A 20,723-nucleotide genomic window follows, 5' to 3' on the forward strand; every position below is an offset into this window, starting at 1 on the left:
CCGTAAGGCCCAATCCGGTGGAGATCCACCGACACGTGTCGTTCGGCGGGATGAGAGAATAGTGGCACGTGCGCGATGTTTATTCTCCTCCTATCCGGAGTTCTTATCGGCACGAGATCTCGGAGGACTCGGATTAACTGGATGAGAAATGGGGATGGAATCTGAACCGTCTATCGTGATCGAGCTCCATTAAAAAGTATAATCATCTAACCACAATTTATTAGTATTAAAGGCAGGATATTCGTTTATTGTTCGGTGACCTAATAACTTAAGCGTTTCGGTTAACTTGTTATCTAATAATTAGAACTAATCATTTAAGATTATCTAATAATTATAACTAAGCTTGTTGTAGGAATCTTGTGGTTAAAGGTAGCTCTTTGTGAGTAAACAATACCATCCACATGCAAAGGATCCTTTTTCTTCTCCATTATTGAGGTCCTCCTCCAAAAGGGAATAGGTGGAAACTATTCTGTATTCTATCCGTGTGATAGGGAGAGAAAGTGATAATCTATTCATTAGTAAATTAGCTTATGGTTAATTATCTATAAAGTGGTAGTTTTAAGCTGCAATCTGTTGAACAAAATTCATTAACATGATATGATTTGTATTTAGTAATCTTACTTGCAAAGTTGGATGTATTCTAACGCCGCCAAACTTGTAAACAATATTATCTGTATAAGATGAGTGATTATAATTGATCAAATTGTGCTTTTGGTGATTACAAGTGGGTGAAAAGAACCTTTCATTTTTGCCGATAAATTTCATGCAATTTGACTGCAATCTGTATTTTTTCTTAAAAAAATTTGGCTCATAATTCAAATTAAAATATGCGCAACATGTATATTGGATTCAGAACCTTTAATTCAATTTGACATAAGAAAATCAAATCAGTGATCTTGTTCTTAATTTAGCTATCTAGCCAAAATCCTGCTGATAGAGTATGATAGGATATGGTCTGCATGAGTAGAACCTTTGGTTGATTTATTATGGAATTCTTTTTACTATTTTATGCCACGAACTTGACCGAATGATTGCGATTATTGTCAGTCAGCTGAATCTTATGACTCTTAGAGCATCATTTGAAAAAAAGGTAGTAGAGATTAAAGATATTGCTGGAAGAGTTGCTGCTTTGCTTCTTAGTGCACCTGCCAAACAGAAGAGCTGACTACTTTACTAGTATTCTTCAAGTTAAGCAGATGCATCCAAATGCATGGCAGTAACAACTGAATTCTAATTTTTCATCTTTTCAGATCAAAACAGTGATGAACTCAGAAGTCAGAAGAGCTAGATCTCAGCTTCGATTCTATTTTCTTTTAGTTAGAACTTCAATTCTAGTTCAAGTGTACTCAAATTTTGAAACTTTGGTGGTCAATTCTTTGCAACATCAGGCTGCAAATACATCTGTATTAGTGAGGAGTCTGAGGCAGCTGCCTGGAAACTTGCATAAATCCTCAACAATTCCTTGCAACTCAGGCTCTTACATAAATTTTCATTCCACTTTGTTAAGAGGACTAGTTCTTGAATTGTGCTCATTACTGTTAGTAGACATGCATCTAAATGTGATGTGTGTTATTTTTCAAAGATAATCTTCACAGAAGACCCTGAAACAGTACATCTTAGTGGAGGATGAAGTAAAGTGGATCATTCAAGTTGCTATACTATGTGAATAGTTCCTCCATTGAGGTTTCATAGGAAACTTGTTCTGCTAAGGAACTCCTTTTTGTAGCCCATAAAGATGCCTTGACACTTCTCAAGGCCCACAATAAAGTTTTCAGCCTTTTTGATATGCTTCCATTGCTTCAGCTGATAGCAGTCCAGGGGTTAGTAACAGGAAGCATTTCTTAGTGGCAATTATCAATCTGATTGAACTATTGGGTCTAGAGAAATGCAGTGAAAATTAAAAGGTGAGCCATTTTTCACTGTTCAGGATAAGGTAAATATCAGAAGGCGATTAGGTCACATTATGTCGATGGTTCAAAGTTTCGCTTAAAATGGAACAATAACGACCGAAACTTATTGGAAATTAAGCTCAAAACTTGCAAAATTGTTGATTTTACCTTTGGTTCTAGACCACTACCGACTAAAACTTATCTTTCGGAGTCAAAACTGAGATTGAAACTATTAATTAGTTCCTGGTTCATTATGTTTGATGCTTATAGAAAAACATGATAACTCCAATAATTGTGAACTTCTACTGTTTTGAATCATTTTAGAAGCAGAGAGAGACCTCCTGAGAGCATGCCTTTGTGTCATGGAAGTCACAGCTAATTAAATTACTGGTGCAATGTTACAGTGGTTGCAGTCTGCAAATTTACACCACTATTGGCCTGAGAACTTGATCTGCATGGCTGAGCAATATCAGAGTATCAAAATCTCATCCCTGGAGTGTTAGGCTCTTCAACTTTTGGTTGTGTATCTAATACACAAGAGATGAAAGATCTATTATTTCTTGGAAATTTCTGTGATTTGAATATAATTTTTAGTAGAAGGCAATTATTGTCTTGTACCCATTATTGTCAACCATTTTTGGTGAGGCAACCAATCAACCATCATGCATTATATGAGAGATAAAACCAAGTCAAGTCTATCAAGCATCCTTCTTAGTTGTCACTGCTCAAAGTTTTCTTTTTCTTGAAAAAAGAATTGATGAAGCATTGGAATGCCATGTTATCCTCTCATAGAAGAAACACAAGAATCTGACCCAGTTTGCAACTTCTGTGAAATTTCATCACTCCCACCTAATTATCCACAAATTAATTTTAAAAGGGGAATTTTCTTTTCTAGGTTTATTTTGTGGGTCTAGATCACAACTTCTATCTTCTGAAAAAACACAATAAATTATAGAAGATTGCAAACGAGTGATAATTTATTTTTATTCTTTGTTTCTATAGGAAAGCAGGGCAATTCCAAACAGGAGTTAGTTCATGACAGCTTTGATGTTTTATAGTCATATCAAAGAATCTACCATGTTCCATCTGATTATTATATAATGCAGAATATCTCAACATAATTATGTCACTCATGAGGTATCAAGTCCTCTAATTCATTGATGAACTGGGAATTATCTGACAGACTAATCTAATATTTCATTCAGTACATGTACTTCTTAGGCTATTAATGGAATTTGATCTCCTTTAAAAAACAGTAACATGGATGTTTAATCCAAACTACATTCCCCCACATCCCACTAGTGATTAGATAAACTCCTCTCCCCCTTAATCAACCTACCAATTTAGAATAAATATTGCATTTTTTAGCAGCAAACAGAGCACAACTGGAAGCCATAACAGAGTAGGTCAACATTGGCCACTGCCTTTAAACTAAGATTTTAAAAAGTTTCACCTTTGTACTTGGGTCTGATTGCATGTGGGATGCACATGGAAAAGGGTTTATAAAGGAGGTGGAAGAACTTTAATTCTTAGCAATTTAATTGTCTCTGCTGTTAACCTCAAGATGAGTTCTGGAAATCATATCATGAAGAGGATTTGTTTCAATTTACAAACTAAGATATGATTGGCTTGTAGTTTGACTTCAATCTCATCTATTGTTTGCTGTGATATTGAATCATTGATAGCTGTCCAATAGGATATACAAAGAAGAGTTGAATTAGATAAAGACTTATAATCAATTATAACAAATTTTAGACTTAAGCTTTTATCTAATTATCTAACAAATTTGGTTAAACCTATCAAACTTCCAATTTTAATCATAGCGATTTTAATAATCTGAAAACAATCGAATTATCTCTATCAATCAGGCTATCAAATAGTTATAATAATAAGACAAGCTACAACAATTTCTATTTGGGTTGCACATCATAATTAATGATATACTATTAATTCTAATGATGATCGAGTATTAGAGTAATTAATAGGAGAAATGTTGAAACTATTGGGATCATGAGATCCATCCAACCGTCCATCATGTAGGGAATTAAGTATCTCCTTATCGTCCTTGCTTGAGTTGCTATTCTCTCTAAACAGACACTAATCTCTTCCACGCTCTTCTTTCTTTCTAACATTGCTTTCCTCTTCTTCGTCTTCTTCCCTCCTCTCTCTCTCTCTCTCTCTCTCCTCCTCCTCCTCAATTCCTAGGGTTTCTCCCATGGCTAGGGTTTCTCTGTCCTCACATTGACCTCAAAGCAAACCAAGAGAAACCCTAGAGAGAGAGAGAGAGAGAGAGAGAGAGAGAGAGAGAGAGAGAGGAAGAGAGGATTGAGGCATGGATCCATTCCCTTATGTCCTCCTACTCCTCTTCATCTCCGTCATCTTCCATCGCTCCTCCTCCTACCCTGCCGAGGACATCGGAGCCCTCCTCGAGTTCAAGAAGGGCATCCAATCTGACCCCACCGGCAATCTCTCCTCCTGGATCCCGCCGCCGGCGAGCTCCTCCTCCGTCGGCTCCGGCGACTGTCCCAGAACATGGTTCGGAATCACCTGCGAATCCTCCTCCAACTCGGTCGTCTCCCTCTCACTCGCCGGCCTAGGCCTTGCCGGTGACATCAAGTTCAACACTCTCACCGGCCTCCGCTTTCTCCGGAACCTCTCCCTCGCTGGCAACGCGTTCACCGGCCGCCTCGTCCCGGAAATCAGGTTCATGACCTCCCTCCGACACCTTGATCTCTCCAACAACCAGTTCTCCGGCTCGATCCCCGCCCATATCACCGAGCTGTCGGGGCTTGCCTACGTCAATTTGTCTCGGAACAGTTTCTCTGAGGGTTTCCCTGAAGGATTCCGAAATCTCCAGTCTCTCCGAGTTCTGGACCTCAGATCCAATGCCTTGTTTGGGAATGTTTCAACGCTGCTCCCCGAGTTCAGAAACACCGAGCATGTTGATCTTAGTGGAAATAAATTCTACGGAGCGCTTACAATTGACGCACAGAAACTTTCGAGTTTGGGGAATACGGTCAAATACTTGAATTTGAGCTTCAATCAGATTAGCGGGGGCTTTTTTTCTAATGATTCAATCACGATTTTTAAGAGCTTGGAAGTTTTGGATTTGAATTATAATGAGCTTAGTGGGGAGCTTCCGCAGGTTGGTTCTTTGTATAATTTAAAGGTTTTCAGAGTAGGCAATAATTTGCTATCTGGATCCATACCGGAAGATCTCTTTACAAATTCTATGAAGTTGAGTGAAATTGATCTCAGTGGGAATGGATTTACAGGTAAAGACTGTCTACTTGACTCGTTTTTAGTCTTACTTTTGGCAAATTTAGCTTTTTTATCTTTTGACGGATGACAAATAGAGTAAAAAGGAGAAGCTATAGGACTTTACTACAAAGATTTGAAATTGTCTTCTCTGTTGTATGATTTTATCACAGTTGAATGAGGGGCATTGCATCATAGAAGTTTGCAATAAAGCACCCGGGTTAGTCCTTCGTTTCTATTGGAAGATATGCTAAGTGGATCAGTTGAAATTGAATTTAAGTTTAGAAGACGGAAATTTTATATGAAACCTTAATACAAGAATTTTTACCTTTTGGAAGAAGGGTCCTATTGTTTCAACAAAACTATACTGAATTAAGATAATCAGGTAGACCACAGGGTTCTGTAAATTTGTTGGCTACCTGTGTATGGCTTGATTTTGCCAAATAATTGGGATTGGATGGGCAGCAAGACATAGTTGTTTCACCACCCCTTGGGATTTACAAACAGTTGCAGTTAGCAAGCTTTGGGAAGAGCTCCACCTTTAGCATATAGTTAGGCATACGAAAGATCACAATTACTGTGGCCCAGGCTGCCTATGAAATCATCAGTTATTTATGTTCATTGTTTTGATCGTCTCTACATTAAAATTGCCAAAGGTCTGATTAAGAAAAACTAGTTACCCTCGTGATATTCTTTGAACCTATGAAATTGTCATGTTAGTGCCCAAACAATCTTCTACTCAGTGGCGTAGGTTAGGATCAAGTCGTCTTGACTTTAATTTATGTGTAATCCTTAAACAATCTTCTTTCCAGATTACTTTCCCAAATCCAAATCCTTTTTATAGATGTCCGTTTCACCAAACATTAACATGAAGAGCTTTATCAGGAAGCACAACTTATATCTCCCAAAAAGTTTTCTTTAAAGTTATTGTTTCATATTCATGCTTTTCTAGTTATAATGTAGTACTTGAGGAATAACTTCTAAAATTTCTTCAGGTTTTATGCGAGCTATAAATTCAACAAGTTTGAAGAATTTAAACTTATCTTCAAATGCTCTGTCGGGTCCATTGCCCTCTAGTATAGGAAAATGCATTTTGGTGGACTTGAGTAAAAACAAGTTATCTGGTAATTTATCTGTAATTCAGAGTTGGGAAGATACACTACAGACTATTGATTTAAGCTCAAATAAGTTTACTGGAACCTATCCAAATGAGGCTTCCCATTTTGGAAATCTAACATCCCTCAAGATACGGAATAATTCTTTAGTGGGCTCTCTTCCTTCCGTGTACGGAAGATATCAAAAGTTATCTATAATTGATCTCAGTCTGAATGGACTCTCAGGAGAGCTGCCAATTGAGATTAGTAAGCTTGGTGATTTGCAGTATTTTGATATATCAAATAATCAGTTCACTGGTCCAATTCCTGATATGCCTCAACAAGGTCTAAAGGTGTTCAACGTCTCCTACAATAATCTTTCAGGAGATGTTCCTCGAAGTTTAGAAAGGTTCCCATTTGCCTCCTTTCATCCTGGAAACGATCAACTTGTTCTCCCGGACACTGGAATCATTCAAGATGAGAACAATCGCCGTTCGAAGTTTGGCATGCGACTGGCATTTATTATTGGCTCTATTGGTGCTGTCATTTTGGTCATTTTTGCAATAATGGTATTTTATATGGTAAGGTCGCAAGAACTTTGTGGAAGGAATGGATACATAGGACAAGCTACTAGAAGAGGGAGATTTGAGTGTACTAACTTTTTTAAGTCTCCAAAAGAAAATCTTATACCTGCTTCAATGAGTTTTTCAGATAACCATCTCTTGTCGTCAGCTCCAGGATCAGTGTCTACAGAGAAAGAGTTGCAAGGTGAGGGTGCAGAATATAGTTATGCTGATCAAAAGGGAGGTTCAGAATCTCTGGTTCCTGATGTGCAGGATGTGCATTTTATTGGTTCGCAATTGTCTGAGCAATTTGTGAAACTGGATGTTCATTCGCCAGACAGATTGGCTGGAGATTTGTGTTTGTTGGACAGTTCGCTGATATTCACCGTCGAAGATTTGTCATGTGCCCCTGCAGAAATTCTTGGTCAAAGCAGTCTTGGGCAATCATATAAAGCAACACTAGATAGTGATCACGTGCTGACTGTGAAGTGGTTGCGAGTTGGCCTTGTGAAACATAAAAAAGAATTTGTTAGAGAAGCAAAGAGAATTGGGACCATCAAACATCCAAATATCATATCATGGAGGGGTTACTATTGGGGCACTAGGGAGCAAGAAAGATTTATTGTTTCAGATTTTGTTAATGGAGATTGTTTGTCACACCATCTTTATGGTAACCCTTCCATGACTTTATTTCTTTTCTTAACCATTTCTGAAGTTCTCCCTTCAGAAATTTGTGAATTTACCATGATGTTCTTTTGATTAGACAATGCTCTCTGTTCATCCAGTATCATTTCATTTTTCTCTCTTAACCTCTGTGAAGTCCTTGATATTATGTTCTTCCCACTTTTGCATGCAGAATCAACTCCAATAAGATACTCCCGTCTATCAGTTAACCAACGGCTAAAGATTGCCATAGATGTGGCTCGCTGTCTACATTACCTTCATCACGATAAGGGTTTGCCTCATGGTAACCTGAAACCAACAAATATACTCTTGACTGGTCCTGATCTCAAGGCAACAGTGACGGACTACGGCCTTCATCGTCTGATGACGCCAAGTGGCACCGCAGAGCAGATACTGAATTTGGGGGCACTTGGCTACAGGGCACCTGAATTAGCAACCACAATCAGGCCTATCCCATCATATAAGGCCGATATCTACTCGTTCGGGGTAATAGTAATGGAATTATTATCCCGAAAGAGTGCTGGTGATATCATATCTGGACAATCTTGTGCAGTTGATCTCACAGATTGGGTTCAAATGTGCAACCGAGAGGGGCGCGGAACTGATTGCTTCGATAGGGACATCACCGGCTTAGAGGAAGCTCCGAGGGTGATGGATGAACTGCTTGCCATTTCTCTTAGATGCATTTCTCCTGTAAATGAGAGGCCTGACATCAAGACAGTCTTGGAAGATCTCTGTTCCATAACAGTGTGAGATTCTTTTGTATATGTCACTGGTTTTGTTCTTCCCAACATTTTTTCACTGGGGTTTGCAGGCCTTCCAATCAAGGCTGGAGTAAAAGTTTGCTGTAAAGAGGTTGATCCTTTTTTTTTTCTTTTTTTTTTGTTATTGATATGGTTTGGGTTTGTAATTTGTAGGTTCTTACCAATTGCTAGTCCTTTCATAGTGCTCCCCTAAACAATATGTAGCTACTTTACAGCCTCTTGACTTGTTTCAGTGACTTTTGTGCTTCTCCGGAAGAAAAAAAGGAGACTCTTGATTCCTATACAACAGTTGCTTGTTCAAGGATTTGTATCTTTCCTTGAGAGTTGAGGAAAAAGGAAAGATGAAATGGATTTAAATGGTATCTCTTATGTAGATGACAACTTGGAGGATACTGTCTCAGCATTGCTCTCACTGGAACTGGGATGGAACTCCAGATCAAGCAAACATACATCTCCCTCTCTATGCATGGATCTTGCTACTGTTATATTGCAATTCTATTGTTAGCTCCTATATTCGTGGCGCAATGGTAGCTCTTATGTTCCTCTCTGACTTGCTTCCAGTTTCAACATTATTCATTTGGCATCTCGATTTGCTTTCCTCGTCAGGTTGATCTCAATTTGATAATAGAAAATGGATCGATTCGATGTCACTATGTCAGTCATACTAAGGGACGGTGGTTTGAGTGACAGAGCTGGAGCCTACTCTTTGTAATTGGAAATAGGAGAATTTTAGCAGGTTACCCATGTAATATGTAATTCTTAGATTAACTCTACAAAATTCTCAATTAAAATCCACTATTTTGGATTCAACTTTCTTTAAACTCTAATCTCCAATTCAAAACCATCCTATCCCAACTACTTGAACCGGTCTTTGCGAGGCCTAAAGGCCCAAACGACTCGTTTTTTTTCCAAGTAAAACTATAAAAAGGAAGACCTTTTTATTCCCTTCAATATTATACTTCTCTTTTTTAATATGGAATATAGTATTATTCAAACTCCTCATTTTTGTCTTATTTTAATTTTGACGCATCTTTTATACCTACCTCTCTCTCTCTCTTTTTGAAGAGACATTTTTTTATCTCTCATTTAAATCGATTCATATTTTCAATTTATAAATTAGGATATTTTTGTAATCATTTAAGGGTACTGTAGTAATATGATGATCATGGGTTAGTTTATGTGAAAGCTTTTAGTTTCTGTTGGAGAAATTAATGCCAAGCTTTTGGGTAGATAGTAAAGGTAGGAGTTGATTTAAATTTAAAAGAAAATAGGAGAAGTCAAAGAAGAAAATTATGCAAAATAACTCTCTGTTAATAGAAGAAGAAAAATAGGGATTTTTTTAAAACTCTATCCAATATCATAACAAGAAAAAAAAATCTAATGTTTTATAACAAAAAATTATTGCATGCTAAATATTTTATACTATAAACTTAAAAAAGAGAGAATATTTTACTCTTATATATATATATATTAGAAACATCCTAAGAATATATCACGTCAAAAATTAATCATAATGGCAATTCTAAAAGAGTCAACAAATTCCAGTGAAAATTATAATATTTTAACAAAATAATGGCAATTATGTTAGAAAAAAAACCTCAAAAAAAAAGAAAGAAAATTAAATATAATATTGAAGAGGAGCAAATCTCTCCCAAATTTCAAACCCAAATCTAGTCGGCCTATATCTTTGAACGCTACTTCTGTATTATAAAGTTAATTATTTATCAATCAGTTTAATAAAAATATAATAATTAAGATATTTAAGGGTATAATAGGAATGAAAGATTTTACGTAGGTAATTTTTTTAGATATATAATCTTGCACATTATTTTTTGACAATTATATTATCTTAGTATTTTATCAAGTAAAAGACATATATATCATTAACTGAGAGTAATATATATATATATATATATATATATATATCAAAATAAAGGTATCAATGTCTTTTATAATTAAGGTTGATGAAAATTTAATTACATTTTATCTCTTTGATTATTTTTTATTATTTACATATATCTCCAATTAGTTTAAGATTGATTTAAATTAAATTTTAATAGATAAAGATAGAGAATTATATTTAAATTGAAGTTTATCTCAGAATTATATTTAAATTGAACTTTATCTCCAAATAATCAAATTTAAATTATTTAATATTAAAAGATATCTCCTCTAATTAAGGCATAATTATATTTAAGAGAGAAATCTTAATAGAAGAAAAAAAACGTGTAGAGCGCTTCTTCCATATCGTAAAGTTAATTATTTATCAATCAGTTTGATAAAAATTTAATGGTTAAGATCTTCTAGGGTATAATAAAATAATTAGGAAGTTAGGCACACCTAATTGAATCTTCTTGACTATTATACTCTTTTTCTCACGTAATGTGATTTTGAAACTAGTATCGAGTATGAAAACTAGGTATTTTAATCATTAGATTAAGATTATAATTTTTAAAGGTTTATTATCTAGTTTACTCTCTCTCTCCTACAACTAGTATTTACATACCTCTCTTCTACGCTCTCTACTACGACGCTATCTCATCACCTATATTACTCTCCACCTCACAATGTTTTTCCTCTCTATATTCATATATTACTCGGCCTCTCTCCATTCTTGTTGTCTTTCCCACAAGCAAAGGAATAAAACTTGGGTCTTTCATCCTTTCGTAGTTTACTTTGCTGATGCATCTTGAAGAACATTGGCCTCTCTCCATTCTTGTTGTCTTCCCAAAAGCAAAGGAATAAAACTTGGGTCTTTCATCCTTTCGTAGTTTACTTTGCTGATGCATCTTGAAGAACATTGGCCTCCCTCCATTCTTGTTGTCTTCCCAAAAGCAAAGGAATAAAACTTGGGTCTTTCATCTTTTCGTAGTTGACTTTGCCGATGCATCTTGAATTGTTCTTCCTTTCCTACATAGCGGTGGGGTTGCTTGCTCCCGTCGTACTCCAAGGGTGCGCAGGGATGGAAGAATACGCATCTTATAACGAATTCCGATGGCGATTCCTGAAAGAACTTAGAGATTCACATCAAAAAGTACCATTTATATCACCATCGCCCACTAGTGCCTCTCACTTTCTCCCTGAAGATTGTAATCCATACTACATTACTAGGTCGCCGTCCCAAGTTCTCCTTGGAAGTTATGATCCGTTCGACACGTCCGACTGCAAAACGGTTGATGATGTGAATTCCAAGGCCCAAAAAGAAGAAAAAGAAGAAAAAGAAGAAGAAGAAGAAGAAGAAGAAGAAGAAGAAGTGAATCTTTGGGTTCAATCTAAGGTAATCGATGAAGGTTCACATAGCTATGATAAAGTGAAGGAGGAGTCACAGCATTTGGATCCAATAGAGGCAGAGGTGCTGCAGCGAGAGGACTGGTTGCAGTACCCATTGGCAGATGCCAAACAGGAGACTAATCTGATAGTGAGTCAGAGATTTACTGAAGACCAGCACCTCAAAGATCCATTAGTTTCAGTGGCAACGGTAACGCCGGACGCTAAAACCACATGTTGGTCTGACCACATTGCCGATAGGAGGAGCATCAAAAAGAAGAAGAAGAAGAAGAGGATGATAAAGAATCGAGAGTCGGCAGCGAGATCAAGAGCAAAGAAGCAGGTGAAGCTCAGGAAAAATCAATCCCAGATGATGATGATATTTTTTGGGATAGGAGAGGGTGAACTAAGTTGTGGTGTTTGTATCTGCAGGCTTATGTAAAACGACTGGAGCAGATGGTGTTAGAGTTGAGGGCTATTAAGACGCAACTCATGAAGAGAAATGTAAGAAAAACAAATTGACGCAACTCATGAAGAGAAATGCAAGAAAAACAAATTGCAAGTGAAATTGTTTGTCATTCACTGACTCCCATCTCTTCTTTTTTCTCCTTATAGGAAGTGGAATCCTCCTTGCATTTCAGTCCATCTGTTGAACCAAAATACAAACTTCGACGCATTAGTTCTTCACTCTTTTGAAGTATTCATTCATGCGCCAAACTTTAAATTAGTTTTGAAGATTTGGCTTCTACTTTTTTTCTTTTTTCACATCTGATGTTAGTTTGGTTTTTTTTTTTTTTAATTCTTTTTGATTCTACAAATAAAGAAGAATTGGAGAAGGTTCAAAATATTTCCCAATGTAATCTATACCCGATTTTTATGGGACTCCTAAAACTTCTTTAGATTACAATGTCTCCTCGATTTTAACGAGACTCTCAGTTTTTATAGAACCACTCTAAAAATTTTTTAGGTTGTCCCTCGTAAACTTGGGGTAAAGTGACATGAGTTACTTGACTTTTTTAGGTTATAATGTCTTTCCGATTTTAACGAGATCCACAATGTCCCTCATAAACTTGGCGTAAAGTGAAACGAGTTACTCGAAACGAGTAACGACAGTGACGAAAAACACGCGCTCCTTCCTCTTGGCAGCATAGTAGCCGAGGGCCTTCATGAGCTAGTCGCCCTCACCCTCGACTCTCGTCCTCACCCTCGGCCCTTGCCCAACATAAAATTGTATTTAAATCTCTATTAATTTGATTGAAATGTACAACGATATTAATTAATTACCATGTAAGCTAACTCGCCTAATTTTTCTCACCTTACTCAAAAGTTTAGACATATTATATATATAAAAATTAGGGGTCCCCATGAAAACATTGTATAGTTTAGGGTGTGTCAGCGTAATTAACCTATAAAACTAGTATTGAACATATATATATATTCTTTGCTTACCAAAGCTTGCTGTAGATTTATTGCACAACATAATCTACACAGCACTTTGCGACGCACATAATAGGAGAATATGTCTATCTGATTATCACAACGAGATAAACTTGTATTCAGTATAATCTATACTAGAGACAAATCATGTTATAATCTACATAAATATATTATCATATAGATATTCCTATTCATAGTAATAATACTAGATCACTATATAATTTAACAAGACTTATACATGCCACAATAAACAATCAAGTTATGATTAATACACAAGAAAAATGCAATTCAACATATATTATACAAATCATAGTCTAATATAATGATACAAATATATAATATCATTTCAACAACTCAATTCTTACATAAGCTATTTTCTATGCTATCTGATATGTAATTCATGCCACCATTGCTCTAAAATATCTCTTTACAATATCGGAAATTGATTTAGGTACCACATATCTAAAGGTTAGAAAAGAAAAATAAAAAAAAAAGTCATGAGCTAAGATGTTAGTGAATAGATTTTACTCTGTTAAACTAATAATAAATCATATATTGAATAATACAAATAAAAAATGAACATCCTATTATGAATAAGTTTGTAAATGTATCCTTAATAATACATAAATATATAATAAATATTATGTCATGAATGAGCATGCATATATATATTTCCTCTGATACAATTATACTATAATTTTTTCAGATATAATGTTATTACAATTTCAAATGCAATCACATATGATGTATAACGATTACTCGTAACTATATCTGTTAAATGATAATAGGATCAATATTTTTAATATCCCAATTATTAGTATCAACTCTAATTAACACAATCATACAAGACCATTGTGTATGACTAAACTCAGTACCCAGTATCACAATCTCGTCAAAGGCTCATATCATATCTTATTATTTGCTAAGAGCATCTCAGTCATAATTATACTATGTCATATGCTAAAGGTATATCAATATTCATTCAGACTGAGTACTCGTCTAACTAATAAAAATCACATGAGGATATTGCTATACATGCCCTAGCAAGTGGTGTATATCTGAATATCTATTGCCCACACAAACTATTAACTTAGAACGCAAGTCATATGATCGCATTATTAGCGATTAACTTCACTTCTCAGGTATTATCACATTTTCCATCAACTATCCTATTAATAAAATTCCGTGCTTTCCTCTAAATGATAGATCATATGTATCTATCAAGTACTATTACAATATAAAATTTAATTATAATTATTTTTCTGATTTTTACTCTTGTTCAACTAATAATTAATAGTATGCAAGTAGTCATTATTAAATCATCCAAAATAAATAGGTAAGCTTACTATTTCATTTTATATATAACAATATATGTTAGATGTTGAAATTATATAAATATGAGCATGAATAGAAATATATATATGAGTTTGATTATAATTAATAAATTATAAGTATTAATCTGATAACAACATATAAGCTATAGATATATTTATTTGTAAATATTAACAATAATAAGTAATTAATAATTGTACTAAAATATGTTTAGTATATATTCATATTTAAATAATCACAATTGATCTAATTTAAATAGGAAAAAAATAGTGAAATTATTTAATTATTTTTTAAGAGATAGGTATTATGGGATGTTATAGTTATAGTTTTATTTACGTCATTTTAAAAAAATTCTACGTATATGAATTATTAAGTTTCCTTTTATCTTTACTACATCCTTATGTTCACATAAGAAATCTAAGACATAAATAATATTTCACGAGATATCTAATTTAGATATTAAAAAAAAAATAAAAACTATTCTTACTCTAGTTTTTATAAAATTTTCTTGTTAAAAAAATATTTTATTTATTTTCTATTAAATTATTAAGACTCGGGTTGAAAAGAATAATTTTGAAGAGTATATATATAAATATTAATTTTAGAGGAGTATATATATATATATATATATATGAAGGTTATACAAAATTAATAAAAAATAAAAAGCCCTTAAACAAACTCTAAATAGTTAACTTATAAATAGTTTAGACTAGATCGAGTCAGCACTAAGTCTCAAATTAAATACGTCTGCTAGAAATGCTGCGTAGATATCGGAATCTAATTAGCATTAAGAGCTCTAATTACTAGTGCTTTCTCAAATGATATGATCTCATAATTCCTACATGCGACCTATTTATCCGCCGTTCAATCCTGCAATCCGACGTTTCACGAATTTCCCGCATGAGAATAATTATCCGCTCGTCTGCTCGCAACCATCGTCTTTCTCTCTTCCCTTCTTCCCCTTTCCCAAATTCTAGAGAGAGTAGAGAGGAGGGGAGAGAGGGAGAAATTTTTTTAGGGTTTCAATTCATGGATACTTTTATCTCTCTTCTCCTCGTTGAGATCAATACCTCTTTTATGTATAATCTCGCTTAGTTCTAATCTCCAATGGCGGATTCCTTGAGTTCTTCCCCTCTAATGCCGCCGGCGTCGGTGTCGGACTGCGGGGAGATCGACCTCGAAGCCGGCCCAGGGGACCAATTTCAGTGCCGGATCTGCCTCGAAACCGATGGTGATTTCTTAGCCCTTTTTTGTTTACGATATCGATCGCTTTACTTGCTTCAATTAGGGCTTCCTCTCGCTGGATTCGCTGTCTGGGGATGAATTATTGTGTTCCTTTTGTAGAAGTTCTTTGCTTTTCTCGTTTTGGATTATAGAGGTGGTGAGATCTCGAAATATGATTTCAGGTAGGGATTTCATAGCACCTTGCAAATGCAAGGGGACTTCGAAGTATGTGCACCGCGAATGCCTTGATCACTGGCGAGCTGTAAGGGTAAGTCAGATTGTGCTTATTCTTTCTAAGTTGTTTATTATCGCAATTAAGTTTGTGTTTCTGCTAGTTTTGATGACTATTTTTCTGGAGATAACTTGCATAGGTTATGGTGATAGTATCTAAGACTGGCTGGCTTTCATGCATAAATGTTGAAATTTAGTTCTGATCCAAAATTGAGCTCTTACATAAAGTATATACAGAGTGTTTCTAGAGTTCATGGTAATATAGGTCTGCAAACATATGAATGAAATATATGGGAGGATTCGATGCATTTAATGGAGGAGCATAAAGGACACAATATGAAATGAGGACACGAAGTGGAAATGAGCATAAAGGACACAATATTGGTGAGTCAACTTAAAACATATAGAGATGTGGAGCAAAATTGTTGGAAGTTCAATAGTTCTTTATGCAGTGTACTTGGCATTTACCGGAATGGGTCAGGGAAGACTAAAGGGGCACATAAATAAGCTTAATTCAAATAGAGGAAGTAAAATGAACTCAATATCTGTTGTGAATTATTTTTAAAACAGTTTGCTTGCTATTGTTGAATAGTAACATTATGTAGGGGAAAACTATCCTATAAAATGAAACTTACGATATTGATTAGAAAAACTATTAATTCATATGGTAAAGATTTTCTGCACAAGCAATTAAGAATTGCCAAGCTAAAAACATGAGACATGCCGACCTTGGCTTGGCACAATATGTATTATTGGAACGTGCCGTACTGAGTTGGTCTTGATATATCAGAAAAATAATCTTTAAACATTTTTAGGGCCTTAAGATAGATTTTAAAGGTTAATGTAATAAGATAGATTTTACAGGTTAATGTAAAGTTGTTCAACACTAGATATTAGTGTAACATATGTAGTTAAATTCTAATCTCATCACTCTTCTCAATTTTTTCTCGAATCTTCCAAGTTGGGGCAAATAACTTCAATAAAATCAAAATTTTCCTTGGATGTCTATTATCAAGCACCACAATGCAAAAAGGTATCAAGGAGATGAAAGGTACTCTAAGTTCGTTTTGTTTAACGTAAGATATGCTCAATCTCTAGTGGCATGCATCGTCAATTGTGGTCACGAGGGAATATTGAGATACTCTCTCCGTCTCCCCATATCAGTATCAATAATTCATTGACACAATACATATCGATCCGTGCCAACCATGCCAGTGGGCATGACAATCCATGCAAGCAATGAATGTATATTTCACATTGCTTTCATGGTCTATAATTACCTAGTCTATGTTCCCTCATACTTCAAACCCATGAATCAAGAACCTCAACAGTCATACCATATATATACCAAAAGGTTAGGGATTTCTATCAAGTTGAACTGAAGAACTACAAAATATATAATTATGTTCCTTGTTTCTCTCAACTCCATAATGAAATACTTATTGAGCAGGCTTTCCTTGTGATGTTCTTTAGCATTCAAAAGCTGTTGTAGTGTTTTGGTTGAACAAAGTTGGTCTTTATGCTTGAAAATTGTGTTGCTTTGAGTACATAAATCTGATGCTACAAAATTTTTATGTAGGAAGCATGTTTCAAAACAATTATTTCTCGGTAATTATGTCAGTGTCAACTGTGTTATGGGAAGACTGCAATTATGGAAAAAAATAAGGAACATGCGCTTTAGACTTGGAAAAGAAATGCGAGATCTTTTCGGATTTTGAGATAGAAGGAAACTGGAAATGAGTAATAAAAAGGATGAATTTCTGAGAATGAGAATGTCTGCTATGTTTGCTCAAGCATTCTTTTGATCCTTTCTTTACTAGTCATTTGGACAATTGTTGTAAATGTGTAATTGCTTTTATATCTTTTATTTGCTCTTTTTATACAATATTATGATATTATCTTTAACATCGCTAAGATCCTTCTGATTGACTCTTTCTAGGAAGGGTTTGCATTTGCCCATTGCACAACCTGCAAGGCTCCTTACTACTTGAGGGTTCATGTTCATGCTGACAGGAAATGGAGAACTTTAAAGTTCCGTTTCTTTGTTACTAGAGACATACTCTTCATCTTTGCTGTAGTTCAACTCGTAAGTTTGTGAAGATTGCTTTCCATTATACTTTCTCTGGTTTTGTTAGTCGTTAGTATTCGTTCTGATACCCGTTATGGGAATTATGTCCACATGCTCAGGTAATTTCTTCATTGGCATATGTGGTTTTCTTAATTGATAGCCATCAGCAATCATGGTTACGGTTGGCCTGGGGTTTTGACAGCGAAGTTAGTTTCTACTACATATGTGGTAATTTCCAAATCACAGAGACCAGTTGGTTGTTTCTTTTAAGCTATGGTTCAATTATGACTGCTTCTCCAGGTTATATTACATTACTTCTTTGAAGTTTTAAGGATCTAACTATTAAGTACTGGAACTTTTATTATAATTAACCTTAGGTTATACTCATTTCCATTCAGTAAGGAGAGATTATTACAGTGTATTATTTACAACTGTGCTTGAAGACTTGATGTGGCTTACACCCTACACTGTTTGTGAAAGATAACAGTGTCCAGCTTACAATATTTTATTGTAACATAGTATTTGGCTCTTGATGCAATTGCATTTTGGTCATGTACTTTCCATTTTCCAAATTATAGAGGAAATGTCTTTAACTTTCAGACTGACATACATAATTACATTTGGCAATTGTAGGGGCACTACTGTTTTTTGCGCTACTTGGGTTGTCTGGTTGCTTTATAACTTGTTATGATCGACGAGTACGGAATGATTTGGCTCAGCCATGCCGGGAATTATGTCTTTGTTGCTGTCAGCCAGGGTATGGACTGAGTCAATTTGTTTTTACTTTGTGTTGCATGTGCATTGTGGAAATATCTTTATAGGCCTAGACTAGCAATTATTTGAGAAATTTTGTGGGAATATTTGACATTTTTTTCCATAAAATATGTCTCAAGATCCAAAAAACGCTACCAGAGCCTTTCAATTAATATTTGTACCTAGTCCTTGTAGAAACATTGATGAAGTAGATCTATTTATCTATTTCTTAATTCCAACACACCCATGCAACTCTGCAAGGCTAGAACCTCTTTGCTTCAGATATACAGCTGCCTTAGGGTTTTGTTAACTTTTTATCATTATGCCTTGATTACGGTGGTTCTTGTGTGCTGAAACTCCCTTTATGTTATAGGATGTGCGCAGATTGCCATTTACCTGGCACACTCTGCATGTGGACGGACTGTACCACATGTTTTGAAGGTTGTGCAAGTACAGCAGGTGAATGTGGCGGTTGCTTAGGAGGAGCTGGTGAAGCTGGGCTTCCCTTGTTGTTTATCATGGGGTTGATTGTTCTAGGGTTATTTACAGTTATTGGCATATTCTATAGTGTTCTTGTGGCAACAATGGTTGGCCAAAGGATTTGGCAGCGGCATTATCACATACTTGCCAAACGGATGTTAACTAAAGTAAGTTTCAGCCTTTTCTGTAAGTTGATGTAAATTGCCTCTTTCTGAACTACCTGTTTGAATTGAAAATCCCAATATGCTACTGCTGTTGCCTAGTGCCTTATCTTCGAAATCTATTCCATGAAGTATTCCATTTCAACTTTACATATATTAAATTTCACATATTTGCACATTTGCTACTTACAAATTGAGCTGTTTTTCCGAGTAGTTTTTTTCAAATAAAAGCCAATTGATCCGGCTCAGCAGGTTCTGACAGTGAGGCAAATCATTCTAGGTTCGATAATAGCTTTTAGATTGGGGTTGAATCCTATATTCTTTACTTCATCATAGTAGGCTAAAGGCATCATGGTAACCATCTATGTTATCAATTAAATCAAAGCCTATTTTCATAGTCTATCTAGGAGACTAATTGCATGGTGTTTTCTGGTAGAAATTTTGATAACATAGGCCTTGATTTCTAATTAGTGAATAGATAGGTCGAGAATAGTAATATTGCTAATGGGTAGGATGTGAACTGAAATTTTCCCTTTGGTTAATCAAAACTTTAGGGTGATAAATTCTTTTAGATGTAATCTCTCAACCTGAACTGATGGAAGTTTAATATTGTGCAGGAGTATGTTGTGGAGGATGTTGATGGTGAGGAATCAGACTGGTGTCCACCGCCCCTTCCAACTGAGCATGTTCAGCAGCTGAAGTCACTTGGACTTCTATAACCTGAATCTTTTTACAAGTTCAGAACTTCAAGGTACGGAATATATGAGAAAAAGCATCGAGATTCACAATCCCCTCCTCTGTTCCTGATTTTATTAAGATGGTCTTTTGTATATTGTAATTGGAGATACCTCATATCACATAGAATGATGATGACAACTCAATGTTCCATTGGAAGAAAAGGGTTTATTGAGTAAAGCACCATTTTACCTCTGAGAAGTGATGATCCCTCTTATTTCTTACATCTGCGAGAAGCCAATCTTCTGCTCTTATAATGCTAACTATAGAGGAGTTCTGGTTACCAATAAGGCTTCTGGTTATATTCCAAGGTACACCAAGCGCTTGTCTTAAAAAAATTAGGGATCTTTACATAATAGCAACTGAAAGTTTTTACACTAATATAATTGGCACTAGATTTATAAAACATTAAAGTTGCCACTGAATTTATTGAGCTTTTTCTAAAAAAGCGTTTTCGTCAATTAAATCTTAATTTTACTAATAACTTAGATTAAGAAACGAGCATATGCTCTTTTGAAAAGAAGGGTTTCTTAGTCATTGACATACATGTGTTAATTTTAATTTGTTAGAAATAATTTTATTAATATTCTGTAATCATAATAAGAATTCCAAACGAGATATCATCATTATACATGAATAATAAAATATTAAAATGGCTCGGCAGATGGTAAAAAGAAACAGCCACCTTTTACCTCCCCCAAAACCAGCAAAGCCCATAACAATGCCTTCCAAGGAGCCCCAAAACCATGGACAAGAGATAAGATTCTTGTACGATATCTAAAC

At 35.2% G+C, this 20,723-nt stretch overlaps 3 protein-coding genes across 3 annotated transcripts; all 3 read left to right on the forward strand.

Annotated features, from left to right (window-relative positions):
* Positions 1-3,986: 3,986 nt before the first annotated feature.
* On the forward strand, positions 3,987-8,433 carry LOC140773678 (probable inactive receptor kinase At5g10020). Its single transcript, XM_073116365.1, has 3 exons — positions 3,987-5,164; positions 6,143-7,474; positions 7,661-8,433. The coding sequence occupies exons 1-3, from the start codon at positions 4,222-4,224 to the stop codon at positions 8,239-8,241; spliced, it is 2,856 nt and encodes a 951-aa protein (XP_072972466.1). The 5' UTR covers positions 3,987-4,221; the 3' UTR covers positions 8,242-8,433.
* A 2,781-nt stretch (positions 8,434-11,214) lies between these two features.
* On the forward strand, positions 11,215-12,215 carry LOC140775123 (uncharacterized). The gene is made up of 4 exons (XM_073118385.1): positions 11,215-11,341; positions 11,543-11,862; positions 11,952-12,023; positions 12,135-12,215. Exons 1-4 carry the CDS (start codon positions 11,215-11,217, stop codon positions 12,213-12,215), a joined length of 600 nt encoding a protein of 199 aa, XP_072974486.1.
* Positions 12,216-15,222: 3,007 nt separating this feature from the next.
* Positions 15,223-20,164, forward strand: LOC140772789 (uncharacterized). Its single transcript, XM_073114978.1, has 7 exons — positions 15,223-15,519; positions 15,695-15,780; positions 17,683-17,829; positions 17,931-18,039; positions 18,445-18,568; positions 18,938-19,211; positions 19,823-20,164. Exons 1-7 carry the CDS (start codon positions 15,396-15,398, stop codon positions 19,922-19,924), a joined length of 966 nt encoding a protein of 321 aa, XP_072971079.1. The 5' UTR covers positions 15,223-15,395; the 3' UTR covers positions 19,925-20,164.
* The last annotated feature ends 559 nt before the right edge of the window (positions 20,165-20,723 follow it).

This window comes from Typha angustifolia, chromosome 13 (assembly GCF_048772165.1).
Source record: "Typha angustifolia cultivar Huaian chromosome 13, ASM4877216v1, whole genome shotgun sequence".
Lineage (NCBI taxonomy): Eukaryota > Viridiplantae > Streptophyta > Magnoliopsida > Poales > Typhaceae > Typha > Typha angustifolia.

Excerpts from the sequence above, each read along its gene's own strand:
- LOC140773678 (XM_073116365.1), top strand. The coding sequence starts at position 4,222 with ATGGATCCATTCCCTTATGTCCTCCTACTCCTCTTCATCTCCGTCATC. Across the intron at positions 5,165-6,142 it reads CAGTGGGAATGGATTTACAG|GTTTTATGCGAGCTATAAAT; the intron begins GTAAAGACTGTC and ends AAATTTCTTCAG. Across the intron at positions 7,475-7,660 it reads TTTGTCACACCATCTTTATG|AATCAACTCCAATAAGATAC; the intron begins GTAACCCTTCCA and ends TTTTGCATGCAG.
- LOC140775123 (XM_073118385.1), top strand. The coding sequence starts at position 11,215 with ATGGAAGAATACGCATCTTATAACGAATTCCGATGGCGATTCCTGAAA. Across the intron at positions 11,342-11,542 it reads TCACTTTCTCCCTGAAGATT|GTTCACATAGCTATGATAAA; the intron begins GTAATCCATACT and ends TAATCGATGAAG. Across the intron at positions 12,024-12,134 it reads CGCAACTCATGAAGAGAAAT|GAAGTGGAATCCTCCTTGCA; the intron begins GTAAGAAAAACA and ends TTCTCCTTATAG.
- LOC140772789 (XM_073114978.1), top strand. The coding sequence starts at position 15,396 with ATGGCGGATTCCTTGAGTTCTTCCCCTCTAATGCCGCCGGCGTCGGTG. Across the intron at positions 17,830-17,930 it reads TCTTTGCTGTAGTTCAACTC|GTAATTTCTTCATTGGCATA; the intron begins GTAAGTTTGTGA and ends CCACATGCTCAG. Across the intron at positions 18,569-18,937 it reads CTTTGTTGCTGTCAGCCAGG|GATGTGCGCAGATTGCCATT; the intron begins GTATGGACTGAG and ends TTTATGTTATAG.